Source organism: Drosophila kikkawai, chromosome 2L (genome assembly GCF_030179895.1).
Source record: "Drosophila kikkawai strain 14028-0561.14 chromosome 2L, DkikHiC1v2, whole genome shotgun sequence".
Classification (NCBI taxonomy): Eukaryota; Metazoa; Arthropoda; class Insecta; order Diptera; family Drosophilidae; genus Drosophila; species Drosophila kikkawai.
In genome coordinates this window covers 24,651,517-24,666,194 of record NC_091728.1, presented here as the reverse complement: position 1 = coordinate 24,666,194, position 14,678 = coordinate 24,651,517, and the positions used below count along the sequence as shown (strand labels likewise).

Below are 14,678 nucleotides of genomic sequence, written 5' to 3'. Positions count from 1 at the left end.
TGACAAGCCATATTGAAAATATCGCAATTAATGTTAAAATATCGATATTATCGATAATATCTAGGAAATATCTGAAAATAAGCTGGATTTGAGATCTTGTTATATCTATTTTCTACATTGATAGTTTGAACTTTGGCACAGTTCGATATTTCAAACAAAATATTCATTTATCTCACATATATCACAAAAATATCGACTTATAAATCGACCTTTGCTTATATGTATATGGAAACATATGTTCTGTCATCCATTTCTAATTTAAGAATTTTTAGAAGAAAAAAACGAACAAAGCGTCGATAACAAGGTTTTCCCCCATAAGTTTTTCTTATCGAAATTGCTTCCACTTTCGTTCTTGTTCGTTCCTGTTGGTTTTGTTCCGAGTTTGACATCAGTGTTGTTAATCCAAGGTTCCAATAAAAAGGTTTTTTTAAAACGTGATTTAATTTCTTTATTTGCGTTCAAAAACATTTTTCACAAAAAGAGAGTCAGAGTTTGTCAATTTTCTTAACGATGTAAAAACAGTCAATTACTTACTTCTCAATTTTTTTACTTTTTCTTGTTAGTTTTAAGACATCTACATTAACTATAGAAATTTTTCTAAGTTTGAATTTTCTTTGTTATTTTTTGAATTACTAAAGCTGACCTATTTTTGTTTTACTTGAGAACATACGTATTATAAAAAGGAAATATGTTCTTTTGTCAACGATTTGATCGCTTAAAGCTTATATTTATAAAAAGAGAGTATTAAAATATGTAATTACATCAATAAAACATTTTTAAGGACTTTAGGCTTATATCGAATTAATCAACGAATTTAACACAATATTAACGCTCAACAAATAACAAAAATAACTTGATGTCAGGCAACTGGTCACGTAACAACTTACAATTGCGTTCACTTAACATACGAAAAATACGTACTGTATGTAAAAAATCACAGTTGAATGCGGACAATTATTTGGATAACCGAATTACAATCGAGATTTGTAATTATTATTCTAATCTATAGACAAGTGCGCGTGGTTAGTGTAAAAGTGAGTGTACATGCATATATATCTATGGTGGCCGCATATATGTATGCAAATATATTTGACTATAGCCCTGCTGCCGGGGAGCCGATTGTTGAAGATAAAAATAAATTTATTAACGGGCGCTGATGCTGCTTGGACTGGGCGATTGACTAGCGGAAGTTGTACAACTGAAAGTAGTACAGCACAAGGACAATGAAGATGGCGGCGAAATATCAGTAATCAAGGCGCTTCTTCAAGCGGAAAAACTCGGCATTGTCGATGTTCGTCAGATTGTCCATATTGAGGTTGCGCAACGTTCGCACGCTGGACAGCCGCTCCTCCAAGTCCGTGTACATGCTGCGGCACCGGTATATGGACAGTGTCTGCAGGCATGTGCAGTTCGTAATGATGGCGTCCAGCGTGTGTTCAGTGAGCTGACTGCAACCGCTTATGTGCAGGGCCCGTAGACGGGGCAACTTGGCGGTTACCACCTGTATGGTCTTGTCCATGATGTTGTAGCAGTCGGACAGGTCCAGCTCCTCGATGGAGGGACAGCTGCTGGCCACCGCCTCCATGCCCAGAAGCGAAATCTGTTGACAGTTAGAGAGCAGCAGGCGCTTTAGCTCCACGTGCTTCAGGCCGTACTTGAGGGACACGTCGCTGATCCTGTTACAGCCGCGAAGGTTGAGGGACCTTAAGCCCCTTAATTGCTGTATGTTGTGGCCTTCGAAGTCATCCTCGCGTATCAGGTTCATTTCGTAGGCGGCCAGCATGGCCTGCTTTCGTCTGGCATCCCGCACAATCTCATCCTCCGCCTTGCTCCTTAGCGATATCTTGATGGACTGCAGCGATCCCGCCAAGCTGTCGCGCTCAGCCAGAGTGCTGCTGTACGGCGGATAGAAGTTGTCCATCGAGGAGACTTGGGAGCACGACTGCTTGCGACTCAACTCCAGCTTGGATATGTTAATTCCCGTAAGGGCGGCATCTGTTAGCTGAAAAGAGGAGAGACTTGGTTGGGAGGAAGGCTGGAGGAAGTTGATCTTCTCACTTACCATACTGCAGTGTTCCAGGGAGAGTTCGCGCAGCCAACGCAGCTGTCCAATGACCGATTGAATGGCCTCGTCGGTGGCCCCATTGACGCAGTGATTCAGGTGCAGCGATCGCAGGCAACGCAGATTACTGGCAATGGCCTTGATGCACTCTTGGCAGATCTGCAAGTACGACACATTGAGCTCCTGCAGCACCTTGTTCTCCTCGCTCGCAACGCCCTCGGTGATGCCGCTGCTGGTTATGCTGTCGCAGTTGGAGATGTCCAGGCTCTTAAGACGCTTCAGCTTGGCCAGGTGCACTGCTCCGGCATTGGTGATGCTCAGGCATCCGTTCACCTTCAAGTGCTCCAGCTGCGGATTCGTTTGCACCAGAGCTGCCAGGTTTTCGTCGCTCACGCACATCGTGGCCGACAAATCCAAGGCGGTCAGACTGGGCTGAGTGCCCAGAAAGTTTCTGATGGTCGTGCAGTTTAGCTGGCGGCATCCGGCCAAGTAGAGGCGCTGCAGCTGGAGATTGAGGTCGCTGAGGGCCAGCAAGGCCTGACCAATCAGCGTGTGACTAAAGTCCAGCTCGCGGAGCGTGCGCCGCTGCAGATTCAATATGGTCAGGATGAACTTAAACGTCAGCACGGATTCACTGGGCAGGACGTGATCCGAGGAGCTGTTGCCGGGATAAAATCTGCGATGGATGGCGTTGTGAAAGGCTATGTGGCAGCCGGACATGTTAATCACTTCGAGGCTGGGCATGAACGAGGTGAGCCGCATTAGGATGGCGTCGGTCAGATACTGATTCTCACACAGCGTCAGCTCCCTGATCCCGGCCAGGTTGCTGGCCAAGTCGTTCAGGTCGGGGCAGGAGTTGTGCGTGTCCAGAAACGATCCGGACATGAACAGGGGTAGGCAGCGCTTCAGCGACAGCGAGTGGAGGTGCGGCAGCACGCCCAGCATGCCGTAGAACTGCTTGTCGTTCAGATCCACATTGTCCAGGGCTAGTGAGTGCGCCGTCCTGCCCATGAACCGCATCAACTCCTTCACCTGGCCCAGCGTTACGTCCTCGAACAAGAAATGCCGGAAGCGCCGCTCGCAGCGCAGTAGATCGGCCACCGGACTCAATTGGTCGGAGAGCACCACCTTGGAGAAGCAGACGCGCGTGCGCATGTTGAACTCCGTCTGGTCCAGCGCCGCGTGCCATCGGTGACAGGTTCCTCCGGCCGCCTGCAGGTCAGAGTACCCCAAGTAGCTGAAAATCTTCAAGACAATCTGGAAGGCGGAACAGACAAAACAATCAGCTGACGTCTGCCCTAACAGGTAGAGAGATATATGTGCATATGGGCGCTTCAATGATGGATCGGTCACGGGACTGCCTTCAACCGCGGACCGCCGACGCACTCACTCACTCACCTCCAGCGGCAGCTCGTCGTACCTGGGCGAACACAACTCGGAACACGACATTCTCTGCGCCTCGAATACGAAATTTTCAACTTTAATCCAAACAACTAGCAGCTCCCGCCCCCACAAAACTATTGTTGATTAAGTTTGTACCTAGACTAGGGACAGTATGACCATGAATGCTTTTGCTATCCAAACTATTTTGGATATGCCACTTACCTGGCAAGTGCATAGTAAAAGTTCCACTACGGGCTCTGTGGTCACAATGTAATTTAAACTTGATGTTTATCTGTTTTTTATACCTTTTTAATTACTTGTTTTAAGTAGTAATTATTATTATCTCGTTTCAATTATAACGGTGGTCGTGTTTTAAAAAAATACCAAACTTAACAAATACCAACTGGCATAGACGCTTTAGCACATTATAATTACCACTGAAAACGGTCTTATCATTTATGACATCAGATTGCATTTTGCGAAAAAGGATTTTGCTTGGCAAAAATTAACCATTATTTCTTCGCTCAAGGATCTAGGACATTGCCGTCGAAGTGCCTACAGTAATGGCCGATCCCAAGTTTCAGAACCTGCCCGGAATTGTAAGTGGGAGAGATGCCACAGACACTGGCAGTGACGTGCAACCTTTTTTTCTATTGCTTAATGTTCTCCCAATTAGGCTTATGACCAACCGGACGTATATGAAACTCCCGATGACGCCGAACCCGATACATCCGACTATTACGAGGAGGAGCCCGAGAACGAGGCCATTGAGCGCCTGCACATCTCGCCGAGCGCCGCCCACAAGCGTTTCAGCGGAGCCAGTCTCGAAGGCAGTGTTGACTTCACGGACCGCATCGGGCGCCGCGTATGCCGGGGATACGATGCCCGCGGCTCGGGTGACTATGAACTGGTGGGCCTGGGCGAAAAGGAAACGCCCGTGCAGAAGTGCCAGCGCCTGCAGATTGAGATGAACGAGCTGCTGAACGAGGTGGCTGCCCTACAGGTGGACCGGAAGATTGCCGACGAGGAGAAGCAGTCCTACGATGCCGTGGCCACTGTCATCACTACGGCCAAGAAGGTGCTAGATACCCTCAAGCTGGAGCAGGTACTGGGCAAGGAACAGGTGCCCAACAGCAAGCAGGTGAAGGCGCTCATCAGCCAGGTGGAGGAGTTCAAGCAATCTGGAGTCCTGACGGCCATCCCTACGCCCGGCACTGACTTGGCGGCCACCGCGCGCGTGGCCAGCCTGGAGCAGAGACTTTCGCAATTGGAGAAGGTGGTGGGCGCCCAGCCCGACAAGCTGAGCCGCCTTACTGCCGCCACCAACACCAATAATGTGCTGGAGGCCGTCCGCCAACTGAGCACAAAGGCTGCGCTGCTGCAGCCAGAAAAGCTGGACACCATTGAACAGCGCCTAACCTCGCTGGCCGGCAAGATGGACGCCATCGCCGAGAAGTCCAGTGGAAGTGCCCAGGACGCCAAGCGGGACCAGAAGATCACGGAGCTCTACGACATCGCGAAGCGCACAGAGCCGGTAGTGGAAATATTGCCGCACGTCATCGAGCGAATGCAGGCCCTCGAGGCCCTTCATAAATATGGTAAGAGTATATTACTCTAATTGTAGTTCACTTAAATATGTACTTATCATTAAATTCCATTAGCAAACAACTTTGCCAAGATCATAGCTGAGATTGAGCAGAAGCAGGGAACCATAACCACCAGCTTGGTGAACAACAAGGAGCTGCTGCATTCTGTACAGGAGACCTTTGCCCAGAATCTGGAAACCATCAATAGCAAGGTGGCTAAAGTGGAGCAGCGCGTGACGGCCATTTCCTCAGCTAAATAATTGAAGACAGGCGTATTACATATAGATATTATTTATGGAAAAGTATAATAAAGGGAACTACATTCGATTCTTTTTTAAAAAGTAAATTATGGCTTCTCCTCTGAAGAAATGTTTGTTTTTTCAGCTCCCGTTTGGATGACAGTAGTTCCTATAAAACCATTCAGAAATTTAAGGAACTACTAAAAGCTTGCACAAGCTTATTTATTCGTTGCTAAAAACGATACAATTTTTTATGACTAGCTAGTAATTGTGACATTGATTTGCTTCTCTGATATTTTAGTTAGATCGTACCTAATTTAGTCCTTGGAGATGGTCTTGCAGGCAATCATGTAAACCGGAAAGAGGCCCTTGGGAAAGTTTTGCTGCTTAACTTTACGCACAATTCGAAACCCGGCTTCCTTAAGGAAACGTTCATACTGCTCAAGGGGGCGGGTAACCGACGAGTCCTCCTCATCTTCCACCGTCTTCTTCGAGCTGCTCACGTTCTCCTTGAGGCAAAAGAAGGCGCCAGGCGCCAGTCCTTGCTTAATGCGGCGAAAGAAGGCCACCAGATCGCGGTCCGTGAGGTGACCCAGCACCCATTGGCTCCATATAAGGTCGTACTGCTGCGTGGGCGTGAACTTCTGCAGGCCCACGTTGTAGATCTCGCCCACCTGTCCGGAAATAATTTCATCCGAGGAGCAGTACTCACGAGCCTTCTCGGCAAAGGCCTGGTCCTGCTCCACTAGATCAACGCGAGAAGCGCGGGATGAGCAGGTTACGGGTCACCCTGCCGATGCCAGCGCCGCAGTCCAAGGCCAGCTTTGTGCCCGGCACACGAATCTCGCGCAGGAAGACACTGGAGCCCTGTATATCAATGGCGCTGATGTAACCGAGGCCGCCGAGCATTCCATTAACTGTGGCAGGAACTTCGGCCCAGTACTTTTGCGCCTTGTTGTAAAACTCAGGCTCCGGGCCCGAGTTATTTGTGATGCTGCTGCTGGAGGAAGCAAAAGCAGACTTTGTCTCGCATTTCGCAGGCAAATTGCTATTGTCGTCTTGGGGTACCGCCTCCTGGAGTTGGTTTGCTGCGTCCTTGTTCACTTCCATGACTTGCAGCTTGTCTGAAAGCTCTCCTTCGAATGTGATTGACATGGCTTTGTCAGGATTTGAAAAGCATGCTTGTTAATTTATTTTTTATTTTTGTTGTTTAGGTTACTTAGTGTGACCGCCTCTCTGAAGGCCTAAAAAGGCGTAGCGGCTTGAAAAAGTTGCGAAAGCGCAGATGGGAAGATCAAATGACCCTTTAAAATTTGTTTTCCTGTTTTCTCCGTTCAGCTCCAAGCTTTTCAGTCATGAGAGACATGTGTTTTCAAAAGAAAAGAACTCGGAAAACCTTCTGACTGAAATCAAAAAAGTAATGTGACCAGCCTGCGCTTTTTTTACCATATGTGTCAGAGTTGCAGCCAACAGCTGTTCGATAAAAACAATTTTCTTCGTTTTGTTTATTTTACAAGTTTTGTGTTTAGATTATTTTATTAAAGATGACGCTCGACTTGGATGCCAATAAGAGGGATGACAAATTACTAATAACCACCATCCAGCAGGAGTATAAAATACTTGCTGAGTAGTGAGTTTCCTGGACACTTATTACTGTTTGCAAAAGTCTATAAATAATGTTCTTTCTCAGCAAAATGATTGAATCGGAGAAGTTGAGTGGCATTTATGTGATACCCAGCTATGCCAACTCCTTGCGTTAGTATTGCGGAGTATAATGTCATGGGAGCCCTTGCTAAATTATTCCATTTTCCAGTGTGGTTTGGTGTCTTCTTTGGACGCCAGGGCTTCTACTCAGAGAGTGTCTTTCGGTTCTCAGTTCTGTTGCCCGATCGGTTTCCCGACGACAAAAGTCTTCCAGTGAGTCAGCACCTACCTGAATCCTAATATTAACTTAATCAATCTTCTTTTAGACCGTGATATTCCAGCAGGATGTACTGCATCCACATGTCTGCCCTTACACCCACAGCTTGGACATCAGTCACGCCTTCCCGGAGTGGCGTTGCGGCGAGGATCATCTGTGGCAGCTGCTCAAATACATGCAGGCCATATTCTCCGACCCAGTAGACAGTATCCGGGGAATTGAAGCGGATATGTTGAAAAACAACGAGGCTGCTGAACTCCTGATGACAAATAGGGAGGAGTTTGCCGCCCGTGTGCAGGAGAACATAAAGGAGAGCAAGGACCGCGTTTACGACACTCCGCCCACTGAGGATCCGCACTATATAGTATTCGAAAAGTTTCAGCCGGATATACATGGGCCGGTTTTGGAGCGCATCAAGGCAGGCAAGAGCAAGCAGCTGGAGGCCACGTCGCAGCAGACAAACGGGGGACACGCCACCGGACTGTCGTGGGTAAAGGAGGGCGAGTTTAAGCCCCTCAGCATTGAGTAAAAGCAATAATACACTTGATATAGGAATTCGAAATGTAATGTTGTCTCAATATTAAAGAAGTAAAGTTACTCAATTATATACACTCCTCGTTCATGGGGAACCTTTGGGTCTCACTAACCCAGTCGTTCTCCAGCTTCAAGCGCTCACCCTTCCACATAAAGTGCGTGGGAGATGCCTGTCCAGGCGGAAACTCAAAGTTCTGGCTCAGTTCTATGGCCAACTTCGAGCGTACCAGACCGATGCCACCCACCTGTGGCGTTGCTGGATGGTAGACCCTTCCATTCCTCGGGTCCATGTACAGTTTGTGGGGTTCGTAGGGCAGGGTAAGCACCTGTCCCGAATGGGCATAGCTAAGAACTTCGTTGTCATCCTTTTGCAGTTGTTCCGTAAACACAAGCGGTGTATCATCGCATCGGATGAAGTTCCTTTCGCGTCCACAGAGCGAGATATAGGGGAAATCGCTCTGATATCGGTTCGTTTTGTTCAGACGCACACGGTTGAAAAAGAACTTGAGGAAGTCCTTCTCCTTGAAGCAACTGGTGAAGTTCTTCATCTTGGCGTCGTCTAGAAATAGCTACAATTGGTTTTTTGAATATTTTAAAGTCATTTTCGGTATGTATGCCAGACTCACCATTCCTTCGTGGTCGATGTAATAGAAATACTCCCGAATTTTTGGCTCTGGCGACTGACCTTGAGTATATTGAACATTTCGGAAGCTTGGTCGTGTAAAACCCACTATTTTTGGGATAATCAGGGCCCTGATAAACATTGTTATTAAATTCTATAACTGCGCTTCGGAATTTGCATCGGAAAACAGCTGACTTTTGTTTACTTCAGCTGATGTGAGGTTGTGTGTGTAATTTAACTTTATTATGCTTTTTGAACTATAATTTACTTCAGAAATCCCCTATTTTCCCTTTTTCTTCTTTGAACCTCCGCTCCCGCCGCCGGTGGCCTTCTGCATGCGGCCCACCTGCATATCCTTCAACTTGGCATCCAGTCGCTTCTTGGCATTCTTCACATCCTCCTCTTGGCGGATAGTTTTGGCCGGCTTGGGATGCAGGAACTTCTTGCGCTCGTCCCGCTTGATCTCCTCGCCGCAGCCATGAACCTCCGGCAAGCCGTGCTTAAAGCAGTATCTCTTCTTGCAGTGCTGACAGTCCTGGCCCATCAGGCTCGTTTTGGCCTTGCAGCGGGGATAGTCGCATAGGTTATCCACCTCCTTGACCGCCGTGAGTACGTCGTCCAGCTTGAGGTTCACCACCTGGCTGGGTATTCGTTCCAGCAGCTCCAATGTGTTGTTTGTTCCATAGTCCACTCGTTTTCCGGGTTTCGCAGGAGGAAACAGTGGCGTTTCGTCCGCTTGCGTCGAAGTGGAGGGTTTGTTCGGATCGGCTGAGGGAAACAATTCACTTTATTTTAAAAAACTTAAATTGTTTCGTATTATGGAATCACCTGCCATTGAAAAAGATACGAGTATTTATAAATTTTTGACTATAAACATTTCAATTTGGTTCTTAGGGATGACACTTTAGGAAGGATTGCAGCTGACTTACAATCGAGTTATCGATAGGTTTAATGTTTAAATTTAAAAAAACAAAAACTTTCATTGTCAAATTAACTTAATTTATATAAACGCAAAGGTCATCAGTTTGTATAAATGAAAAACATATCCAGAAAACCTGTAAAATTTCTCATCCCACTTCCGATAAAAACACAATTCCTTATGAAATACTTTAGTAATGTTATTGTCGTTGTAACTAAGGACTACATACAAGTCAATAAAGATTTAGCTATCCAGCCAAACATCGTTATTTAACCAATATCCATGACGGCCATTAAACGTGCTCAATTTGTGTTAACTTTCCAATATTTCATACCATTTAAAGTGTATAATTTATCCATGTAAAAGACGCGTATAACCGATTAATAATTGCAATTTCTGTTGGTTTCCGAAGTAAATGCTAATGGTGCAGACAGATAATCGTTGATGCGGGCGTTATATTCAGTAAACCTCTGGCCTGATCGTTGATTGATTACAATTTGTTGTCGCACGGACAGGGGGTAGCTGCCCCGGTGACAGCGGCATGGATCGCCTTGGCCACATACTCAATGTTTCCGGTGTTCAGTCCGCACATGTTAATACGGCCGGTCTTCAACAGGTAGATGTGGAACTCGTTGATAAGGACGCGCACCTGACTCTCGTTCAGTCCCGTGTACGAGAACATGCCGATCTGGTTAACGATGTGGTCCCAGTTGCCGGGTGTGCCCAATGTCACCAGCTTGTCGCGCAGCGCCGTCCGCATCTCGCGGATGCGACTAGACATGCTCTGGATGCACTGCATCCACTCCGTGCGCAGCTCCGGTGTGTTGAGCACCTTCGATACGATGCGGGCTCCGTAGGCGGGCGGGTTTGAGTACTGGCCGCGGATGAGCAGCGTTAGCTGTGAGTGCACGGCTGCCTTGGTGGCTCCATGCTGCTGTACCACCGTCAGATTTCCGGCACGCTCACAGTATAGGCCAAAGTTTTTGGCAAAGGACTGGCAGGTGAAAAGCTCGAAGCCCTGCTGCACAAAGTAGCGCACGGCCCAGGCATCCCGGTCCGGATCTCCGCTGGCAAAGCCCTGGTAAGCGGAATCGAATAGAGGGAAGAGCTTCTTCTTCTCCATCAAAGTGGCCAGCTCCTTCCACTGGTCCTGCGTGGGGTCAATGCCTGTGGGGTTGTGGGCGCAGGCGTGCAGTATGATCACTGCACCAGGGGGAGCCTCGTTCAGATCAGCCACCATGTTCTTGAAGTCCAGCTGACGCTTGCTTTGGTCCCAGTAGCGATACGACTTGAGCGTAGTGAAGCCAGCGTCGGAGAAGATCTTGTGGTGGTTCTCCCATGTGGGATTGGAGTAGTAGACCACATTCCGCTTCAGCTGGGTGTGCAGGAAATCTGCGGCCACACGCAGAGCACCGGTACCCGAAATTGTCTGAACTCCAAAGGCCTGCGAGAAAGATTCCATAAGTTAGGTGAGATTATCGATTTGATGAAAGGATTAAACATACGCGATTCTCCTTGATGGCAGGGGAATCGGCACCCAGCACCAATTCCGTTGCCGCCTTTGTGAACGTATCCAGACCTGGTTAAGAAAATGTAGTATAAGATGAGGTTGAGGTTCTTAATTAAATCTTTTTAAATTGCTATTTTACTTACCAGTCACTGGCAAATACTCGTGGTTCGAAGACACATCGCTGGCAATGGAAATCTCTGTTTTGCGCACCACCGGCAGCACCCATGGAACTCCGGTATCTGTCCTGTAAGCTGTAAATAAGAAGAAACATTAGATCATATGAGTAACTATCGTAATCGGCTGAAGTGGCCAAGGAGATCCATCGGTTAAAGTGCTAAAATCCGTACAATATTCAACCCTTATCTTGGCGGACCCAACAAGCCTAATCAATCCGTAATGCTGCACGGAATCTGATAGTGTTCCTTCCTGTGTATTGTTTCTAGGCCAAATTTATTATTCGTTTATTGCAGCAGCTCGCCGGGTTATTTGAAACCAATTGACTGAATTGGTCCGTCGGGTAGTATTTATAAATTTGTAGCATTATAAAGAAACAGGGTAAACATGAAAAAACAATGACTATAAACAAAAGTCATAACGAATCGAATAATAAACTTGTGAGAAATTTCGAAAGTAATAGCCGAGGTCGCGATCATTCACTGAACTCGGCTCCCAAAAAACCTGTTTTATTTCCCCCGAGAACTGATCTTTTCGTCAGACTAAATGAAGCTGATGAAATGTATAACTCAAGAAAGAATCTGCATAAATATTTTAGGTGGCTTATTATAATTTTATAACTTCTTTCACACTTCAATTCCATGTCATTTCTCTATGAATTAAAAACAACTTTACACGCTTGAAAAGGTTAATGACTGCCAAACAAACAAAAAGCAGAATAATTATCAGTGTCGCTGGGTGGGAATTGTTGTTCAAATTATGCAATAACATACATAAATTTAGAAGAGGTGAAAAGAGGTGCTCTTGAGGCGACTCGCCTCGAGATTGTGGCTGGACGCCAGCGCTTATTGTTTGTTGTATTCGCTAAAAAGTCCTCACACAAGTGGGGGGGCTCTTATCATCCGTCGTACACATGGGCTATAGCTACATAAATATTGTGTTAGCTGACGTCAACTAGAATTTAGAGGGAGAAAGTCGAACTAGAAATGCCCTATAGTTCACAAGGAAAACAGATTGCCGAACTTGTGGGTCAAGGTGGGGTGACATTGCAAACGAATGATAAGGAAGACTATTTTCACTGATAATACTCAACTTAATTGACTTTTAAAAAACATTAAAATTTGTATTTTGATAAGGCCAAAAGCATACTATATATGATTTTATTAAATGTTTAAAGTATATATGTATTTATATTATACAGATATATATAATCAACAATTTATCAAGTTGTTTAAACAAAAAGTATACTTCTTTAGCAAGAGGAAATATGTGACATAAATATTATCTGTATTTATCTATTAAATAAACAAAAATATTATCAAAACATGATAAAGCTAAAAATTAGTAAAATAAATAAACCTTATTTATTTATTAATTATTTGTATGATGATAAAGCTTACAAATAGTAAACTAAATAAACCTAAGATATCTCTTAATTCGTTGTATCTCTATCTCTATTTTGACTCTGAAATGTAGATGATTTTGTAAAAATTTATATCCCGTCTCCCTTATTTTATTTAGAGTGCAATTATTATTCAGCTTCCGTCATAGATGACACACAACTATTTAGAAGTCATTCTCTAATTAGAACGCATATATGTACATATGTACATGCAGAAATCTGGGCAGGAAAGGACGGAGAAAGCAAAACAATTCATATGCCAATTTGACTTCCAAATGACCTCCAGCAGAGAGGGCGGGCTGAAAGTTGGGTGGCAGCGGAAATGATTGCAAAGGGGTGTCCAGGGCGACGGCGGGGGGAAGTGCAAGGGCGAACCAACTAACAAATGATAGCAAATTGAGCCCCATACAATGGCACCCAAGCAAGTAACACACACATCTCGCTACTGCACACATGCTCTTTTGCAGGCACAATTGAAATTCATCACTTACCGCCCACCGAGAGGTTGACTTTGTTGGGATGGGTATCGTTCTTAAAGGCCTCCGTCAAGGCGAACACCTCGATGGCAGGTCCCTTTTCTACGTCGGCATAGATAGACATCGCGGCAAACTCGACAAACTAGACCGAACGGGGTGAGCGACAATAACAAATAATTTAATTTTGGAAGTGTCGGCAAAAGCTAGAAACAGTGTGGCTGTTTAACGAAAACGCATTAACGCCAGCAGAAAAGCTTTTCGCTTCGATTGCTGGGACTTATCGATATTTGCGTTTGAAAGTATGCAACGAATTTTTACCTTTTTATACCCTTGCAGGGGTATTATAAATTTAGTCAGAAGTTTGCAACCGACATCGTCCACATTTTCAATGGAGACACTATCAGGAACGCCACCTCGCACTGCTACTTGGGTGTACACCTAGATCACCGTCTCATATGGAACACCCACATCAGAGCGAAGTGCATTCGTAAATTAAAGAAGCTCGATTGGCTCCTGAGTTCCAAAAGCCTCCAGCTTTCGTCTAATGTTTTGCTGCTCAAGGCAATTCTGACACCAACGTGGACGTATGCGATTGAGGTATGGGGTACCGCATCCAGGCACCAGATAAACAGGCTGAGGGTGGTGCAGGCACGTGCTGCTCGACGGGCATCCGGGCTTCCCTGGTATGTCACTAACCAGGCTATCCAGAACGACCTACGCCTTGTTCCGGTGGGCGATCTCATAAATAATCACAGCAGTCGCTACATGGACAGGCTTCAGGCGCACCCAAATCCGCTGGCTAGCAGGCTGGCTGACCCGCAACCTCTTAGAAGGCTCGAGAGATTCCACCCCTGCGATTAGTCTTCCCGTGTTATTCGTTAATCTTTGTAAACATGTAAAAAGTTTGTAAATATCTGTAAATAGTCTAGGTCCATAGGAATATGTACCATATTTTACCAAAAAAAAAGAAGTTTGCAACGCAGTGAAGGAGACATTTTCGACCATATATTCTTGATCTGCATCAACAGCCGAGTCGATCTAGCCTTGTCCGTCTGTCCGTTTCTACGTAAGCTAGTCTCTCAGTCTGAATGAAACTTTGCATATAGTCTTCTGAAAACTCTGACTGCTATACTGCTATTCTATACAGTACTATGGTACTGATGTACCATGCCCCGTCGGAAATCCTACTCAGAATTTGTGCCTGCGCCACTCTAACTTTGTTCATGTTTGTTGTATAAGCTATTCTGTAAACCTAGATGCTACATGGATCTGCTGGTAAATGCAATCTTGTTTTCAGGGAAAACTTATTTCAGGGGTTAAGGAGCCAAGCCAAACTGATAGCCAAGGCCTTGATCCCCTTAACTACCCCCGTTTTGTGGCGTTGTTAAGGTTACTCCAAGATATTTGAGAGCAAGAGTCTGGTAGAGGAGCTCGCCATCGCCATGCTGGAATACAACTGTTAAGGCGCCCTGACATTCCTTACACCGATGAAATAAGGAATAACGAGGCCTCGTCCTGCGGAAGCTTCTTCAAGACTTTTCTAAAATGGGTAAGCCAATGACCTTGGGCGTGTAGAAAGGAATAAAGTTATATTGGGTTTCTTATAGAGATTGCTGTCTTAACCAATTCTAATATAGGTTTTGTTTGAGGAAGGAAATTGATAAGATTGGAAAAGGTCTTTGGTTCTTTTGAATTGTGGAATTCGCTACCTTGTCCAATGTATCATAGTATATGTACACTGAAGAGTGTTTTATCGCCTTTAAACCTTATCTAGTGTGCATGTAGGATTCGGCGCGCCAAATTCGGTGGCACGTGTAGAAGGCTGCCACTGTTTTTATTTTATTTTGATA

General features: G+C 45.6%; 7 protein-coding genes across 9 annotated transcripts; 2 read left to right on the top strand and 5 right to left on the bottom strand.

The window, feature by feature from the left end:
* Positions 1-422: 422 nt before the first annotated feature.
* LOC108078524 (F-box/LRR-repeat protein fbxl-1) lies at positions 423-3,605 on the bottom strand. 2 transcript variants are annotated; one of them, XM_070283806.1, is made up of 3 exons: positions 3,461-3,605; positions 2,063-3,355; positions 423-2,002 (listed from the first exon to the last, which is right to left on the bottom strand). In XM_070283806.1, exons 1-3 carry the CDS (start codon positions 3,509-3,511, stop codon positions 1,244-1,246), a joined length of 2,103 nt encoding a protein of 700 aa, XP_070139907.1. In that variant the 5' UTR covers positions 3,512-3,605; the 3' UTR covers positions 423-1,243. The 2 variants fall into 2 exon arrangements, with proteins under 2 accessions (XP_070139907.1, XP_070139908.1); XM_070283807.1 differs by having other exon boundaries at positions 2,063-3,319; positions 3,483-3,592.
* Positions 3,606-3,879: 274 nt separating this feature from the next.
* DCTN2-p50 (dynactin subunit 2) lies at positions 3,880-5,377 on the top strand. Its single transcript, XM_017172435.2, has 3 exons — positions 3,880-4,044; positions 4,122-5,043; positions 5,107-5,377. Exons 1-3 carry the CDS (start codon positions 4,009-4,011, stop codon positions 5,289-5,291), a joined length of 1,143 nt encoding a protein of 380 aa, XP_017027924.1. The 5' UTR covers positions 3,880-4,008; the 3' UTR covers positions 5,292-5,377.
* An 81-nt stretch (positions 5,378-5,458) lies between these two features.
* Ntmt (N-terminal methyltransferase) lies at positions 5,459-6,519 on the bottom strand. The gene is given in 2 exon segments (XM_017172436.3): positions 5,459-6,026; positions 6,028-6,519. Coding segments are annotated over 2 exon segments (837 nt in total). The 5' UTR covers positions 6,426-6,519; the 3' UTR covers positions 5,459-5,587.
* A 200-nt stretch (positions 6,520-6,719) lies between these two features.
* Positions 6,720-7,798, top strand: peo (pendolino). The gene is made up of 4 exons (XM_017172445.3): positions 6,720-6,900; positions 6,961-7,025; positions 7,084-7,187; positions 7,241-7,798. The coding sequence occupies exons 1-4, from the start codon at positions 6,815-6,817 to the stop codon at positions 7,718-7,720; spliced, it is 735 nt and encodes a 244-aa protein (XP_017027934.1). The 5' UTR covers positions 6,720-6,814; the 3' UTR covers positions 7,721-7,798.
* LOC108078534 (UPF0598 protein CG30010) lies at positions 7,741-8,489 on the bottom strand. Its single transcript, XM_017172446.3, has 2 exons — positions 8,352-8,489; positions 7,741-8,294 (listed from the first exon to the last, which is right to left on the bottom strand). Exons 1-2 carry the CDS (start codon positions 8,487-8,489, stop codon positions 7,794-7,796), a joined length of 639 nt encoding a protein of 212 aa, XP_017027935.1. The 3' UTR covers positions 7,741-7,793.
* A 79-nt stretch (positions 8,490-8,568) lies between these two features.
* On the bottom strand, positions 8,569-9,319 carry LOC108078536 (DNA-binding protein SMUBP-2). 2 transcript variants are annotated; one of them, XM_017172447.2, is made up of 2 exons: positions 9,176-9,319; positions 8,569-9,115 (listed from the first exon to the last, which is right to left on the bottom strand). In XM_017172447.2, exons 1-2 carry the CDS (start codon positions 9,180-9,182, stop codon positions 8,628-8,630), a joined length of 495 nt encoding a protein of 164 aa, XP_017027936.1. In that variant the 5' UTR covers positions 9,183-9,319; the 3' UTR covers positions 8,569-8,627. The 2 variants fall into 2 exon arrangements, with proteins under 2 accessions (XP_017027936.1, XP_070139920.1); XM_070283819.1 differs by having other exon boundaries at positions 9,180-9,281.
* Positions 9,320-9,444: 125 nt separating this feature from the next.
* On the bottom strand, positions 9,445-13,046 carry Got1 (Glutamate oxaloacetate transaminase 1). The gene is made up of 4 exons (XM_017172444.3): positions 12,844-13,046; positions 10,920-11,027; positions 10,772-10,845; positions 9,445-10,710 (listed from the first exon to the last, which is right to left on the bottom strand). The coding sequence occupies exons 1-4, from the start codon at positions 12,950-12,952 to the stop codon at positions 9,757-9,759; spliced, it is 1,245 nt and encodes a 414-aa protein (XP_017027933.1). The 5' UTR covers positions 12,953-13,046; the 3' UTR covers positions 9,445-9,756.
* Between the last annotated feature and the right edge of the window lie 1,632 nt (positions 13,047-14,678).